Raw genomic sequence first — 15,719 nt, 5'->3', positions numbered from 1 at the left:
CACCTGAGATTGTTAAACTTTTAAGACATCAGTCATCATGGTGGAAATTAATAACAGCCAAGTAAGGTGCCCAGGATACAGCACTTAATGGAAGAGATGTATTAAAACTCAACTTTCAGTCCAGTGCCCACCCCATCTTACTGATGTAGTTAACATAAAGGAAATGTCAGCTTAAAATCTGTTTTATGTAAGCTTTTAATATAAGAGTTACCCTGGGCCAGTAAGTGGCTGCACGCCCCTTTATTCTCAGTACTTGGGAGGCAAAGGCAGGCCGATCGCTGTGAGTTCAAGGCCAGCCTGGTCTACAGAGTGAGTTCCAGGACAACCAGAGCTATGTTGAGAAACCCTGTCACAAAAACAAAACAACAAAAAAGTTACACCAGGAACACATAGTCTTCTTAAGCCATCACTGTGGTTTTAGAGGGTTTTGCATTGTTTCTTGTTGTCATCAGATACATCCAGTTCCCTGAGAAGGAGGTTTGCCAGACATTCTATGAGTTGCGTCGTAGTGAACTTCTGTCAAGAAGTACTGTTTTCAGTTCTCTGATTACAGCTAAAATACACCCTTACAAAGCTGGTCCACGCCTGTTCCATTTGATTGTTGTTTATTGCATAATGCTTGTGTGCCTGTACTTCTTACTCTCCTGTATTGAATTGAAGGATACTTAAAAATTGGGTACTGTATCTTATGTGGTTTTATATATCATACTTAAATCCCTTGGCTAACACAAGCCATTCAGATTAGTTTAGAAGAGCCGAAACATTTGAGTTTAGTTCACTCTTTGGAACTTTTTATGGGGAACTGTAAATGTTTGTGTGGTGCTCATAGGCCAATTTTCCTGTCTCTTAGGAAGACTATATCTCAGATCCAACCATCCTGTGGAGGGCTTATCCCCATAACCTGATGACGTAAGTTATTACTATGTTTTTAATCGGGGTTTTCTTAAGTAAAGACTGCTCAAATCACAAACAAGCTGAAGCCATTCCTGTCCATCTCTTCTGGGCTTGATGCTGATACATGACGTGGGTATGTTGCCTGCAGCTTAAGGACAGTGACGTCACCATTGTCATAAGAAAAAAAAGCTGTGTGTTGGTTTGTGTGTGTTTTCATTACCTTTACCAGCTTGAGACAACTGATTTTAACCACTTTTTTTTAAACTAAATAGCTATTATTTATTTTTTTCTCTTTTTTAATGCATTTTATTATTGATATTTATTGAGCACTGCATTTTTCTCTGCTCCCCTCCCTGCCTCTCCTCTCCCCCCCTCATTCTTCCCCAAGGTCTCCATGCTCTCAATTTACTCAGGAAATCTTATCTTTTTCTTTCTGCTTCCCATGTAGATTAGATCTATGTGAGTCTCTCTTAGTGTCCTCATTGTTGTCTAAGTTCTCTGGGATTGTGGTTTGTAGGCTGGCTTTCTTTGCTTTATGTTTAAAAACCACCTATGAGTGAGTCCATGTGATAACTGTCTTTCTGTGTCTGGGTTACCTTACTCAAAATAATGTTTTCTAGCTCCATCCACTTTCCTGCAAAATTCAAGCTGTTGTTATTTTTTTTCCGCTGTGTAGTACTCCATTGTGTAAATGTACCACGTTTTTCTTATCCATTCTTCGGTTGAGGGGCATTTAGGTTGTTTCTAGGTTCTGGCTATGACAAACAAAGCTGCTATGAACATAGATGAGCACATGTCCTTGTGGCATGATTGAGCATCCTTTGATATATACCCAAAAGTGATATTACTGGGTCTTGAGGAAGGTTGTTTCCTACTTTTCTGAGAAATTGCCACACTGACATTCAAAGGGGTTGTATCAGCTTGCATTCCCACCAGCAATGCAGAAGTGTTCCCTTCTCCCCACAACCTCTCCAGCATAAGTTGTCATCTGTGTTTTTGATCTTGGTCATTCTTACAGGTGTGAGATGGAATCTCAAGAGTTATTTTGATTTGCATTTCTCTGATGACTAAGGTTGTTGAACATTTCCTTAAGTGTTTTTCAGCCATTTTAGATTCCTCTGTTTAGAGTTCTCTGTTTAGGTCTGTACTCTATTTTTTATTGGATTATGTTATGTTTTGATGTCCAATTTCTTGAGTTCTTTGTATATTTTGGAGATCAGACCTCTATCTGATGTGGGGTTAGTGAAGATCTTTTCCCATTCTGCAGGCTGTCGTTTTGTCTTGTTGACTACATTCTTGTCTTTACAGAAGCTTTTCAGTTTTAGGAGATCCCATTTATTAATTGTTTCTCTCAGTGTCAGTGCTATTGGGGTTATATTTAGGAAGTGGTCTCCTGTGCCAATGCGTTCAAGTGTACTCCCGCTTTCTCTTCTATGAGGTTCAGTGTGGCTGGCTTTATGTTGAGGTCTTTGATCCATTTGGACTTGAGTTTTGTGCATAGTGATAAAATGGGTCTATTTTCATCCTTCTACATGTTGATATCCAGTTATGCCAGCACTACTTGTTAAATATGCTTTCTTTTTTCCATTTGATATTTTTTTTTTTGCTTCTTTATCAAAGATCAGGTGTTTGAAGATGTGTGGATTGATATCCAGGTCTTCTATTCGGTTCCATTGTTAATTACTTTTTTCAAAAAAATATATACATGACTTTTTGCCTAGATGTATATATGTGTACCACCTGTGTGACCAGTAGAGAGGAAGTTGTGGGTGGTTGTAAGCCACCTTGTATGTGCCAGGAATGGAGCCTGGCTCCTCTCTAAGAGCAGCCGTCCTTTCCCCAGGCCCTGATTTTAACAGTTTTAATTTGTGTTCTTTTCCCTTCCTGCATCCACCGTTGTGCTTCTCGTCGGCATGGCCGCGTCTTCCCGTAGTTTCTCTCCTTTCTTTCCCATCCATCTCCATCTCCGCTCCATCTCTTCGTTCCTTCATTTCTGCCCTGTTCTGTGCTGTTCCTGAGGCTGTGGTTCTCTTTTGTCTTGCATCCCGGGGGTCTGTATGTTGTTTCTGGGAGCTTAGTGGTTGCGACCACAGTGAGCTTTTCCTCACTCTCCAAGTCTCCTGCTGCACGGTAGTTCTCCTCGCTGCTTTGCCTGCAAGGAGTCTCCCACACGAATGTTGTTCAGTTTATATTTGTATAGCATCTGTATATAATCCAGATGTTCTCTCGTTGTCTCGCCTGTGTGAGTCCTGCTTTGTGTCCATACCCACCAAAACTGTCTGTGCCTCTGCAGGAGTGGAGCTGTCTGTCTGGTGTGTTTGTATACTTTATACTCTCTCTGCTTGGACATTTGTAGGTGCTCCCAACCTAGCTAGGTCTCACTGGATACCTGGGGACCTGAAAACTAGAGAAACTCCATAAGGAAAGGGAGTCACATGGCATGTGTGTATCTGTCTTAAATTCAACAGTAGTGTCCCCCTTACCAAGTCATTCTTTGATATAAATATATATTAGCATATATATATTAAGATGTAGTTATAGACATCATTCTTCCATGCAGCTATATTACATCCTGGAAATGTCTTCAGATTAGCTTTGTACTTTCTTTTTAGCTTATAGAGAGAGTGAGACGGGAAGGGGCAGAGGTTTATGATGTAAGAGGAAACTGCGGAGTGGCACCTCGGCCCTGTCTTTAGCTCTCCCTCCACCTCCGTGTGTTTGCAACTGGGTGGAAATAATGTTTCACTTAGGAAACAGCAGGGTATTTGGCCTGAGATTGCCCGTTTCCGGTGACCTTTGCTTTACATCAGCCCCTCCCGCTCCTAGTGTGTATTTAATAAGGAGTAATGGGTTTTGTTGTGACATCGGGTGGTCTTTTTGCCCCATTTCCCTGCTGATGAAGTCTTACAGGTGGGCCAGTCGCGCCCCTGTGTTTTTCCATAGCTAGCATGGCCTTAGGTAGCCAACAGACCAGAGGCTGAGGTTCTCCTGCAGTGGCTTTGCTCATTCTTACAGCAGCAGAGTCGGCTGAGTGGTGGGGGGGAGACAGTGTATGGGATGACGTCAGAAACATGGCTGCCTCCTCTGTCCTGGTTCTTGCAGCTGTTTGAGTTTTAGGTTATTGTTTTGTTTTGTTTTAAATGTAGTGCTTCAAAACATATTTTCGCTTTCTCACACAGTTTCCAAATGAAGTTTTTCTACATATCCCAGTTGGCGTACTGGCTTCATGCGCTCCCTGAACTCTACTTCCAGAAAACCAAAAAGGTAAGCTGGGTTTGGTTTAGCTTTGGAAATTGACATGCCATTTCTCACGCCGCAAACCCCTCCGCCCTCGGCCTAAGCCTTGTCTCTGCCAATCTCTCACCTCCCTGTTCGTTCAAAACCTAAACCTCTTTCGCCTCAAAAACTTGTGATTTTGCTTAACTTTTGCATTTAACGTGCTGATTGCTCACTTTTACATTCGTGATAATTTAAATGAAAACTTAAGCAAGTTTTTAAGATGTTAAAAGCTTTTAAGAAGTTGAGAAGTAGTAGCTTCCTCCTACTTGGTTTATGTTTTTTTTTCATTTTTGTTGTTGTTGTTTAACAACTTATTTCACAAGTAACTAGTTGGAGTACAGCTAGCAATTTCGTGTCTAAGTCCAAAAGAAGATTCAGTGTTGGCCAAAAAGTTAAATTTGCACCAGGGCAGCCCTTCCTGAGATGGGTAGGATGGGGCAGTCCTTTTTTAGCCTGTGGGAAAGGGGTTTGCTTAGAGAAGTGGGTAAACTAAGGAGCTCTCGGTGCTTCCTGCCTGAAAGCAGTCTCCATGGCATTGCACGTCCCGTTCTCTTACGCAACGCTTATCCTCTGCTCTCTCCCTATTGCTTTCAGCTAAAGCTGCCGACCTGTGCTCTAGGGCCCCTCTGTACCCTCTCCCTCCTCCCCCTGTGTACCCTCTCCCTCCTCCCCCTCTGTACCCTCTCCCTCCTCCCCTCTGTACCCTCTCCCTCCTTCCCCTCTGTACCCTCTCCCTCCTCCCCCTCTGTACCCTCTCCCTCCTCCCCCTCTGTGCCCTCTCCCTCCTCCCCTCTGTACTCTGTGCCTTACACTCCTGTTCTCTGGTCCTGTTAGTGTCACCAGAGAGGTGCTCTCTCAGGATTCCCTGGCCCCTGTGATAAATTCATCAAGTGTCTTTATTTTTATCTAGATAGTTTAAAAAAAAACTAGGTAGGATTTACTTGAAAATAATGTCAGGGAAGGATCTAGATGGGTAGGGATCTAGATGAGACGATTTCTGTCATTGTTAATTACTCTGAGCCTAAGTTGATTCATTTTGCTCCTATCGGTTATGTACATATTTACATTTGCCGCAGTTTCGAGGTTTTGTCTTTAACTCCCCAACTTTGAGTTTTCGTAAGAGGAATTATGAGAACCATTTACTCACCGATTTATCTCTGCCCTCCCATAAACCACAGACTGTCTTTAAAAAGTACGTACTGCAAGTAGGCCCTTGTCTGCTGGATCAGGAAACACTCCCACATAGAGGTCATGTCCTCTGGCCTGTGTTACTGTTTCTTTATAAGGTGGAATGCTTTTCCAGGCATTACACAGGTCAGGGTGAGGGCCCGCATTGGTCTTTAATGTCTAAGAATTATTAGGCCCACACTTTCCAGGAGTTCTTCTCTGTAGCTGAGCTCCCGGTGAGGATCAGGTGTCCTAAAGTTGTGCTGTGCAGAACAGTGGCTGCTAGCCACCTGTAAGGTAAGTGCAGCTCGGTTCCTCTTCTCAGTCGTGGTAGCCTTAGCCGGTGTGGCTAACAGCTGCCATTGTAGGTAGGAAGTATACACATTGATTCTCTCTCTCTCTCTCTCTCTCTCTCTCTCTCTCTCTCTCTCTCTCTATTTCTATTTCTATTTCTCTGTCTTTGTCTGTGGTTTTTCTGTGTGGCCCCAGTCTGGATTGTAACTCACGAGCCTCCTGCCTCAGTCTACCCTGAGTGAGGGAAGGTAATAGGGGTGTGACACCACTGATGGCCTGGACATTGATTTAGGGGACATTTGTGTAACTGTGGACAACAACATTGAGAGTATCTTAGTTCTTGATGCTTTACTACTGGACATGGCTCAACTATTTTTAGCTTTCTTTGGGTATTTGCATACCCATGGGCGTAATACCTTTAGATTTCATTATTAATCAGTATCTGCATCTTGCTCACTGACCCTAGTAAGTAAAAAGAAACATTTCTAAGCAGTTGTTCATTTTAGCTTCTAAAGCTTTTTTTAAATCAGTCCCTGCCAGATGGCATTGCTCCAGAAATGCAGTCTAATTTTTATGGAATAATTTGCATAACTTAGAACTTAACTGAAACTATTTTTAACCCTTACACGTGACAGTTGAAAGTAACTGTTTCAAGTAATTAGCATAATTTGAAAGTAACAGCTGCATATGTGTTAAACAGTTCCTTAAAATTTACTCTATGAAGTTTATTTTTGGACGAAATCTTTACTGGAAGGAACTAGTACAGTGATTGTTTTGAGCCAGTCTCACAGGCAGACGAATAAGAAAGGAACACTGTTAACGGTTGGAGAGGGCTGGAGAGGTGTGTCTGGCACAGAGCAGAGTGTCCTTGAAGAAGATTGAAGTCCTGAACTGCAGGAGCGGAGCATGTCTCCATTTTGCCGTGAGAAGATGGGAATGGCGTTTCTCAGCCTGGGATTTTATTGTGTAACCACAGTCCCAGCACTGAAGGGAGAGGATGAAGCAGGATGGCCAGGTCCGGCCTGAGCTACATAAAAAGACCTCATCTCAGAGAGCAGTAATTGCTCTGCTAGCTTGAACTTGCAAGACTTCAGGGAACTCGAGAAATAGTCAAATGTTTTGTTGCTGATAAGCAAATTAGCTTTGATTTTAGATAATATAATTGATTGTTTTATAAAATACTAGAAATGTTTTCCCCATTGCTCCTTCTTGGCAGCCACGATCCCATCTTTTTAATCTGTCACTCGGCACAAGGCTTCCCATTGAACCCTCTCAAAGCTTGTTCAGAGTCTGTCCGTAGACCTGGATAAGGGACTTTAAGGTGGCGGGGTGGAAGTGTTGTAAGCCATAGGTGCCTTTCACAAACACTAATTACTACTCAAAATAACTGATATAGATTCCTGTAATAGAGAGCTTCTTAAAAATGTCAGTTCATGGTGGATTATAGGAGAATCTTTGCCTTTTATAGGCGTATATGTGATCATTTCTAAAGTTTGGTTTTAGTGTCAGAAAGTGTGTTTTCTTATGAAAGTAGAAATTTACAAGAGAATAACTCTAAGAAGATCCTGGAATGACAAGTGGAAGTGATACTTAAGTTATTTATAGTTATAGAACTCATAACTTAAGCGTACTAATTAGATTTTCCATGAAAAATGAGATTATACAAATTTTACAGCGTTCCACGATTTCCTTCTTCCATAACTGCACGGGCGTTAGCATTGAGGATGTGCAGAGCCAGATGTGATGGCGCACACCCAGAACCGTGCCATCATCCCTCAGAACGCTCTCTCAAGTTTTGAAAAGTAAAATGACTTGAAAACACTTTATTAAAAGACTCATTGTTCTAAGTTTTTTTGTGTGTTAACTGTTAGCAAATCTGGTGGTGGCTTCTGGTGGAGAAAGTTAATTCCCGTAATAAAATCGTAGGGATGCGTGTCATGACGTGCTGCACGTCTCCCGCGTCCTCCAGTTTGCCTTCTCTAGCCATCTCTCCTCAGCTGTGAGGGGCTGTCCTCAGGCGCCTGGCTGACTGCAGACTGCCCAGCCCCCTGGGTTCTCTCCCTTCCCCTACAGCCTAAGTGACTGTGCTCACCAGAGCCTGGGTGTAGACTCTCGAGTCTGGTCATCAGCTCCAGACGTGTGCTCCAAAGCACATGGCCTTCCTCCATGGCGACTGGAGGGTGTCGGGGGAGTTTGACCTGGGACAGTTCACTAAAGCCGCCGTGTTCTAGATAAGCTGTCTACTTAGTCCTCTGTTCCTCCTGGGCTGAGTGCACTCCAGTGGCTCCCTATGGTTGTGTCCTCATGTCTCCTCGCTTCTGCCTTTTTTCTTGGTGTTGTATTAGGCCTTGCCCAAACCCACACCTATGGGAAGCTCAGAACTTGTTTTCTTAGTTTATATGTGCTTTTTCTGGGGTGCTCCTTGGGTGAGCAAGCACTGTTTTAGAAACACTTGTTTGTGCGCACCTAAGGGAGCTTTTGCTTAGGAAAGGTTCCTGGATAACTGCCCTTTGGAAAACTGCTGGTGCCATCTTAGCAGCTTGGGTGGTTATTGGTCGTGAGGGTGGATTTCAGTGAGGGCGTTTTCTCTGCCATCGGCATTGAACCTGTTGGTTCTGAGATGCAAAGTCAGCTGGATATCACAAAGACGAATGGGCTGTACCTTTGAAAACGAAAGTGTTGACCATGCTTTCCGTCTTTGGTGCCTTTGTACTTGCAGGAAGATATCCCTCGTCAGCTCGTCTACATTGGTCTTTACCTCTTCCACATCGCTGGGGCTTACCTTTTGAAGTGAGTCGGGGTTTGGCGTGGGTGCGCGTGGACTAGCAGACTGTGCGCTAACCCATCCGAGCTGCAGCTGACCTTCCTCCGTGTCTTCTCTCCACAGCTTGAACCACCTGGGCCTTGTTCTCCTGGTGCTGCACTATTTCGTTGAGTTTCTGTTCCACATTTCCCGTCTGTTTTATTTTAGCGATGAGAAGTACCAGAAAGGGTAGGTATTGTTACTGTTTGTGAGGTTTGGGGTCAGATCTTCCTGTAATAGCATGGTTTTCTTTCGAGACAAGGAGTGGTGGAGAAGACTCATGGGAGAAAATAAAGGGGTGGGGCTGGTGAGATGGTTCCACAGAAAAGCATCTTCCACCAGTCCTGATGCCCTGAGTTCAAGCCCCAGATAAAGATGTTAGGAAAGAACCAAGTCTGCATAGTTTCCTTTGATCTCCATGCGTGGGCCATGGCGCCTGTGCTCCCCACCCACCCCATACAGCATACATACAACAAATAAAATTGTTAAAGAAATGGGTAATATAACCCTAAGGATATGAAAATATTTTAATTAAAAAAAGTCAGATCAAAAAGAAAAATTAGAGAGGTGTAACTTGAAAAGTAAGTGTGCCGTCTGTAAAACTCTGCCACAGGAAGCGCTCTGTCTGGCTTTTACCCAGCGTGTTTCGGTTACTCAGTAAACGCGTTCTGAAGCACATCGCACCCATGCAACAGTGAACAAAAATGTTGTCTCCTGGGGTTATGGGAAACCAGGATAAGGTAATGGATGGTGTCTAAAGACCCCTGACAGTGTGCTACAGTGTGTAGACTTTCCCACCATCTGAATTCAGAAATCCTTTTGCAGAGTAAGAAGTGCTGTCTTAGGAGGTAGAGACGGCTCAGTGGGGAGTGCATGCTGTGCCGCCATGGGGACCTGAGCTCAGACCCCAGCCTCACAGGAAAAGCCAGGCTTGCCAGGTGATGCGCTCCTTTCAGTGAGAGACTTGTCTCAAGCAGTAACTATAGAGTGAGGAAGACAGCCTTGCTGATTGTGGCCCCCAGAGGCTCGGCCACACACATGCACACCGCTGGTACAGCAGCAGTACCGTGTGGCCATGCGTTTGCTCAGGAGGGCTCTACTCCTAGCAGAACCGTCTCGCTGAGTTTGTTACTGTGGCTTTGCCCTTTGTCTTACAGGTTTTCTGTCTGGGCAGTTCTTTTTGTCTTGGGAAGACTTCTGACCTTAATTCTTTCAGTCCTTACTGTTGGTTTTGGCCTGGCAAGAGCAGAGAACCAGAAGCTGGATTTTAGTACTGGAAACTTCAACGTGCTGGCGGTTAGGTACGGCTAACTGTAATGCCCCCACTGCTACTAAATGCGCCCACCCTTCACTTTGTTCCCCATCATCTAATAGCTGTGGCGATAACTGCGGGCCGGGAAACCCTTGATTTGATTTCATGCTGGCTGTAGTTTTCTTTCAACATTGAATAGTAATAAGGCCTTTGTTTAACTTCTAAGATTGATTTCTCAATGAAATGATTATTTCTTAACATAATCTTTTCAACAACTTGAAAGTATTAGCAATAAGTCATTACCATCCAATCACAGCAAAATGCATTACCCTCATGCACTAATTTTTTGTCTGTTTCTGCATGGTTTTCAGGATCGCTGTTCTGGCCTCCATTTGCATCACACAAGCCTTCATGATGTGGAAGTTCATTAACTTCCAGCTCCGGCGGTGGAGGGAGCACTCTGCCTTCCAGGCCCCACCTGTGAAGAGGAAACCGGCCGTGACCAAAGGCAGGTCTTCCAGAAAAGGAACAGGTTGGTACTGACTGAGCCCTGGAAACCGGAAATGAAAGCATGGAGAAACATAGCTACAGGCTGTTTCATTTCCAAATCTTACAAAGACAACTGTTAAAGAAGGAAAAGCATGTTTACGGAGTACACCTCAAGGACCGGGGCCTAGCCAGTGACAAAAATCTAGCTGTCTAAGAGAACTGGGTGCGAAGTGACCCTCTCCCATTCCTCGCTGCTCTGCTCGCGTGAGGGCCATCAGTCTGGCAATCAAGCTGAGTGTCCTCAAGCTGAGTCGCGGCACTGCATGTTGTCAGCATCTCGTTCATGGTTTGAAACCCACGGCCCCTTCAAACTTTTTATATACATAAAACTTCTAATGCTTGGTACTTTAACATTGGGAAGCCGGCACCTCCCTGCTTTTGCCCATTGGCTGTGACTGAAACACATTGGCACTGCAGAGGGTATCTTCGGTGCGTGCGGTGCTTGGGACAGAAGCGTAGGGAGTTACAGCTGTGAAAACACATCGGCATTAGCCGTCCTGCTAAGTCCTGGCTCTGCTGGGTTTCTTCTCCAGCTTTGCCCAGCCGCTCTTGAACCTGTGTAGTATTTACTAAGTGATATGAACTATACCTAATTCCAAAACATTTTATGAAATCTTCCCCGAAAGAGCCAGGCATGGTGTGTGGATGCCTTTAATCGCAGCGCTTGGAAGGCAGAAGCAGACAGGCCAGAAAAAACCCCTGTGCCTGTCAGCAGCTCCCCTGCTTCCTCTTCCCCAGCCCTTGGCAGCCACCATTCAGTCTTGTGCCTCAGTGGGTCAGTCTTTTCAAACATCTTCCATGCATGAAACAATGCAGTATACGCTCATCTGTGACCGACTGCAGTTGGTGTGTTTTAAATTTTCTGTGTATCACTATAGGTGTGCATACAGGCATGTGTGAGGGTCAGGCTAGCCCTGACCTTGGCGGGAAGGAGCCCAGAGGCCTCACGGCAGGCAGGAGACACCACCATACAGAGAGAGCTTAAGTGGCGAGCTTATTGAGAGAAGGGAGGGGGGAACACCGGCCTCTGAAGGCAGGAGTGGCAGATGGACAGAGAGGGGAAAAAGAAAAAGAGTAGGCAGAGTTTCGCCTTTTAAAGGGACGGGGTGCTGCTCACCCTGCATGCAGGTGTGATGCAAGCCTTGACCGTGGAGGTGGTTCTCCTTCACCTTACATGGGCTCCAGGGGTCAGACATGCGCTTCAAGCATTTCTGATTGCTAAGTCATCTTGTCAGCATTAGCATAATATTTTTAATTTTTTTTTATTTTTGTGGGGAAGAGGCGAGTGCACATGTGCCATTGGGTGGAGGTCCGGGGACAACTCTCACAGTTCTGCCCTTCAGTGTCCTTGCAGCTGTGGCTTGGCAGCTTCACCCGCCAAGCTGTTACAAGGCCTTAGCGTCCTATTTGTGAGGTTCATCTATGTTATGGCATGCTCACTGCTCAGTCTTGTACGGCTGTGCCATGCTTTGTTTATCTGGTGGTTTGTGCCCTTAACAATAAGGTGGTTGCACGCCTGTCCCTGTGTCAGGTGTGTGTAGATGTAGACCTGCTGGGCCATTGGAGCCCAACTATTTCAGAGTGGCCTCACTTCAGTGAGCTGAGTCTCAGGATTGTACACAGTTAGTTGTTCTTGAACTGTTTGCTGAAAAAACTAACCTCTCTCTGATGAATTTTGAAAAATTAGTCAGATCTGAGCTCTGGATTTCCCCAGATGTATTTAGGTACCTGTCACTATGCATGACAAGTAGACATGCTTGTGCCTTGCTGTGCCATGTAGACAGTGCACTGTCTTGCTGTGGCATGTAAGTAGCTCACTGCATTGCTGTGGTGTGTGGGTAGCTCACTGCATTGCTGTAGCATCTGAGAAACTCACTGCATTGCTGTCTTTCTTTCCAAAGCTTTGGAAGTTTTGCAGTCAGGAGTTGGGGGTTCTCCAGCTTTCTGTTATACGGTTTGGTCATTTTAGGTGTCTAGCATTTCTGTGTGAATTTCAGGATCTGCCTTTCAGTGTCTGCAAAAAGCACCTGGAGTTTTGACTCAAATTTCCTTCAATCTGTAAATTGCCTTGGAGAGCATTAACATGGATGTCTTTTCATTTATTCTGCTCTTTAATTTCTCCCAATTAAATTTTATAGTTATCAGTCTAAATGTCTAGTACTTGATTAAATTTCTTCCTAAATATTGTACTCTTTTGGATGCTACTATAAAATAGAATCCTCTTTTTAATTCCATTTTTAGATTGTTCGTTGTGAGTAGGTGCAGTGGGTGTCTGCATATTGATCTGGATCCTGAGTCTCTACTGGACTGGCTGTTAAAATGTTTGTCTGTGTAGGTTCTTTTGGATCATCTATAAATGAAAATAGTTTTTACACCTTGCTAACCAATCCAGATGCTTTATGTTGCATTTTCCTGCTAAATCATGCTGGTTTGAGGACAGGTGTGGGCATGGGGCATACGTGAGTCCGACGAGGATGTTGGGTGTCTTGCTCTCTGCCTTTCTCCCTTCAGACATGGACTCTTACTGACCTGGAGTGAGGGTGGCCGGCAGCCAGGAAGCCCAGCAATCCCCCTGTCTCCGCCTTCTGGAACTTTGAACTCGGGTCCTGAAGGTTGTGCCCCAAGCACAGTTGCCCGCTGAGGGCGGCCCAAGCCTCCTCTTGGCGTGAAATTCTTTCATTCCTGGCATACACCCACATTATGGATGGGTGATAGACAAGGCAGCTTTCCTGTGTTGGTACCTAATTATTTGGTAGGATAGTCCCATCTGTGTTCATATAAAAGATTGGCCTATAATTAGCACTTTTTTCAATATCCTGTTGTTAGCCTTATAAACAGTATTATACAGATTTTTCCATTGTTTAATCTCAACATTTTCGTTCTGTCACTGAGAGACTTCATGGTGATTCTGTCTTTGTACATTTACACTCAAGATAATGAAATTATTAATTTCTCCTTTTCGGCAACTTGTGATTTCTAAGGAATTATGCCTTTTTTCTCCTCGTGGTTAGGACCAGCATTTAGACCGTAGTCCAGGGCTAGAGCAACTACCCAGGATGTACAACTTCTAGCACTGTTAAAAATGAAAAGAAAAGAAAAGAAAAACTTTTTAAGTCTTTCTTGTTTGTTTGTTTTTTTACACTTTTTCTTCACTTTTTTACACTTTTACTTTTGTGTCTTTTCTGTGCCATCGACTCCTGCGCTTGCTTCCAAACTTAGGTATGGTCGGCTGTTTCTCTGGTGGGGTCCCCTTCTTGAGATGGCTCCTGTGGGGGTTCCGGAATTCAGTGTTAACCTCCCTCCTCTGCGTCACTAGACTGCTCAAGCCTTGTGCACTACTCAGTGCCAGACATTTTATGATTATGATTTGAGTTCTCTTTTGAACCCTGACTGTTTTGTGGGTCTATTGTTTGTATCGTCTGGTGCTTGCCTGAGTCCCTCCATGGGTAGTGACGTCCCCGGAGGGTTTCCCTGCCCTAAACTGTTCTGTGATCACAAAGTCCCCGAGTTCAGTGAATGTGCCTTTTACACCCCAAAAAGGACATCTATTCTGCATTTATGGAGCTGCGATCCACAGAAATCCACTTGCCCCTGCCTCCCAAGTGCTGCTGACCTGGCCTCCCCATCATGGTTTTAAGGAAGAGGCTGCAGCTCACCTTTAACTGTAACAGTCGCCAGCGCTGATAGCTCTCATCTGTTTTAAAGTGTCTGAGAGGTGTGTGTGGCGGCAGTGGGGGACAGCTGTGTCCTCTCAGGGCTGCCGTAGGGTACAGTTGCAGACCTTGTGACTTTACCTCAGGTCTTCACCCTGACTCCTGGCTCTCTTTTTAGCAGTAGTTACTTTCTCTTGATTTGCTGCCTTGGTTCCTTGTGTGGTCACCTTCTTACCCGCAGATGCCTCGTGCGAAACGATTACTGCTCACGTTTGCTTGTGACGAAACGGTGCCTGTGATTCTCTCATTTCAGAGAACGGCGTGAACGGAGCGGTCACATCGAACGGAGCAGACTCGCCCCGCAATAGGAAAGAGAAGTCGTCATAGTGGATCGGAGACTGACTGATCCGTGGCCCCCAAAGAATCTGCTTTCTGCTCTGTCTGTCAGCATTAGATATTTTTCTGTTCGTGAAAATACAGTTTATGCTCTTTGGTTTTTGCTGTTCTGCTGTTCCCCCATTTGAAAGGGCATTTGAGGGGAGGAGGATTCCTATGAGTGAGAAAATATTGTAGCTTAGACTCAGCTACCTGCCTTCAAAATAGTGTAGGGACCACCACATATTTCATTTGCTTTTCGTCTTTTAACATTTTCTAATGGTTTGGGGAGAGACCATTTATAAAAAACCCCACATAACCAGTGAAAATTTTTCTTGCTCTCACCAATTTTTTATAATATTAGCAAGGTGTGACCTGTTCTGTGAGGGTCATATTTTTTAAGTTGTCTTTCAGGGTAAAATGGAAATACTATAAAGTCCAATGTCAAACTTTTAATGTTTTCAGTGTTCTCTAATTTTTAGGAGTTTTTTGTAGCCTTTACACCTGGAAAAAAGATTTGTAAAATCACCAAAATAATTGTGTGCTTTATTTTGTAGGTAGTGGTTGTAGGTGTTACTTCCCATAGTTACTGCAAGGTTTATTGCCATATATTGGAGCAGATGTCATATTAACATAAGAGTACTTAGGGAGTGAAGGTTTTGTGCATTTTCAACATTTATCAACTGGCAATCAGAAAATGTTCACTGTGAAGAGGAATAGCCAACTTACATAGCCCGCTTTGGTATGTTTAATAATTCTTCATGGGGCTTGTTGTAAGTTTGATATGCATAGCATCTTAATGAAATACCATTTAACCTGCAGACCCTTTCAAACCATAATACCTGCTTGATTTATATCTATAAAAATGTGTCAGGTAATTATATTTGGAAAACTAATGCACTAACTTTAAAGAAATTGAAAATTCAGGTGGTTAGTCTTAACAGAAGACATGCTTTATGTTATACTATAGCTTTGAACCCATCTTTAATTGAGAAACATTTATCTGTATAAAACATATTTTTGGATAAATATATATATATATATATTTGTATCTACAGAAAGGCTCTAAAAAGCATTTGAGTAAAATATTGGTTCCCTTTTCTATAATTATCCTTACAGCCCTTCCATTGGTTTGTCCGCTGTCCTTACAGTACCTGCCCTGCTCCATTTGGTGTCCCCGTCTTGTTCCCCGTGTCTCACTTCTGTCACCAGCTGAAACATGTCCGTGCCATTTTGAATCTAAAAGCTGCGGCCCGGGCCGTGGCTTCAGTGGCCATGCTGCTAGAACGTTGTGCTTCTCTTCCGGCCGTCGCCTAGCTTCCTGGGGAAGGAGTAGCTCCCCGTAGCGTCACCAGTGTCTGTGGAACCAAATCTCCGCCATTCAGTGAAACTGGCATTATATTCAACAATATGTTGAGAAATCAATCAAAATAAAAAATTTTTACTTTCAAAA

General features: G+C 44.0%; 1 protein-coding gene across 1 annotated transcript in view; it reads left to right on the top strand.

Moving 5' to 3' along the window:
- Tram1 (translocation associated membrane protein 1) overlaps positions 1–15,719 on the top strand; it is a 27,263-nt gene extending 11,544 nt beyond the window's left edge. Inside the window, exons 5-11 of the mRNA XM_087897236.1 lie at positions 851–909; positions 4,074–4,158; positions 8,354–8,424; positions 8,522–8,626; positions 9,595–9,738; positions 10,061–10,221; positions 14,205–15,719. Coding sequence (XP_087753362.1) covers positions 851–909; positions 4,074–4,158; positions 8,354–8,424; positions 8,522–8,626; positions 9,595–9,738; positions 10,061–10,221; positions 14,205–14,278 — 699 coding nt within the window. The 3' untranslated portion in view covers positions 14,279–15,719. The remainder of the gene's footprint in view (positions 1–850; positions 910–4,073; positions 4,159–8,353; positions 8,425–8,521; positions 8,627–9,594; positions 9,739–10,060; positions 10,222–14,204) is intronic.

The sequence above is a fragment of the Myodes glareolus genome, chromosome 16 (assembly GCF_982192425.1).
Source record: "Myodes glareolus chromosome 16, mMyoGla1.1, whole genome shotgun sequence".
Lineage (NCBI taxonomy): Eukaryota > Metazoa > Chordata > Mammalia > Rodentia > Cricetidae > Myodes > Myodes glareolus.
Note: the sequence above shows the minus strand (reverse complement) of the source record. Positions and strands in the feature narration are given on the sequence as shown.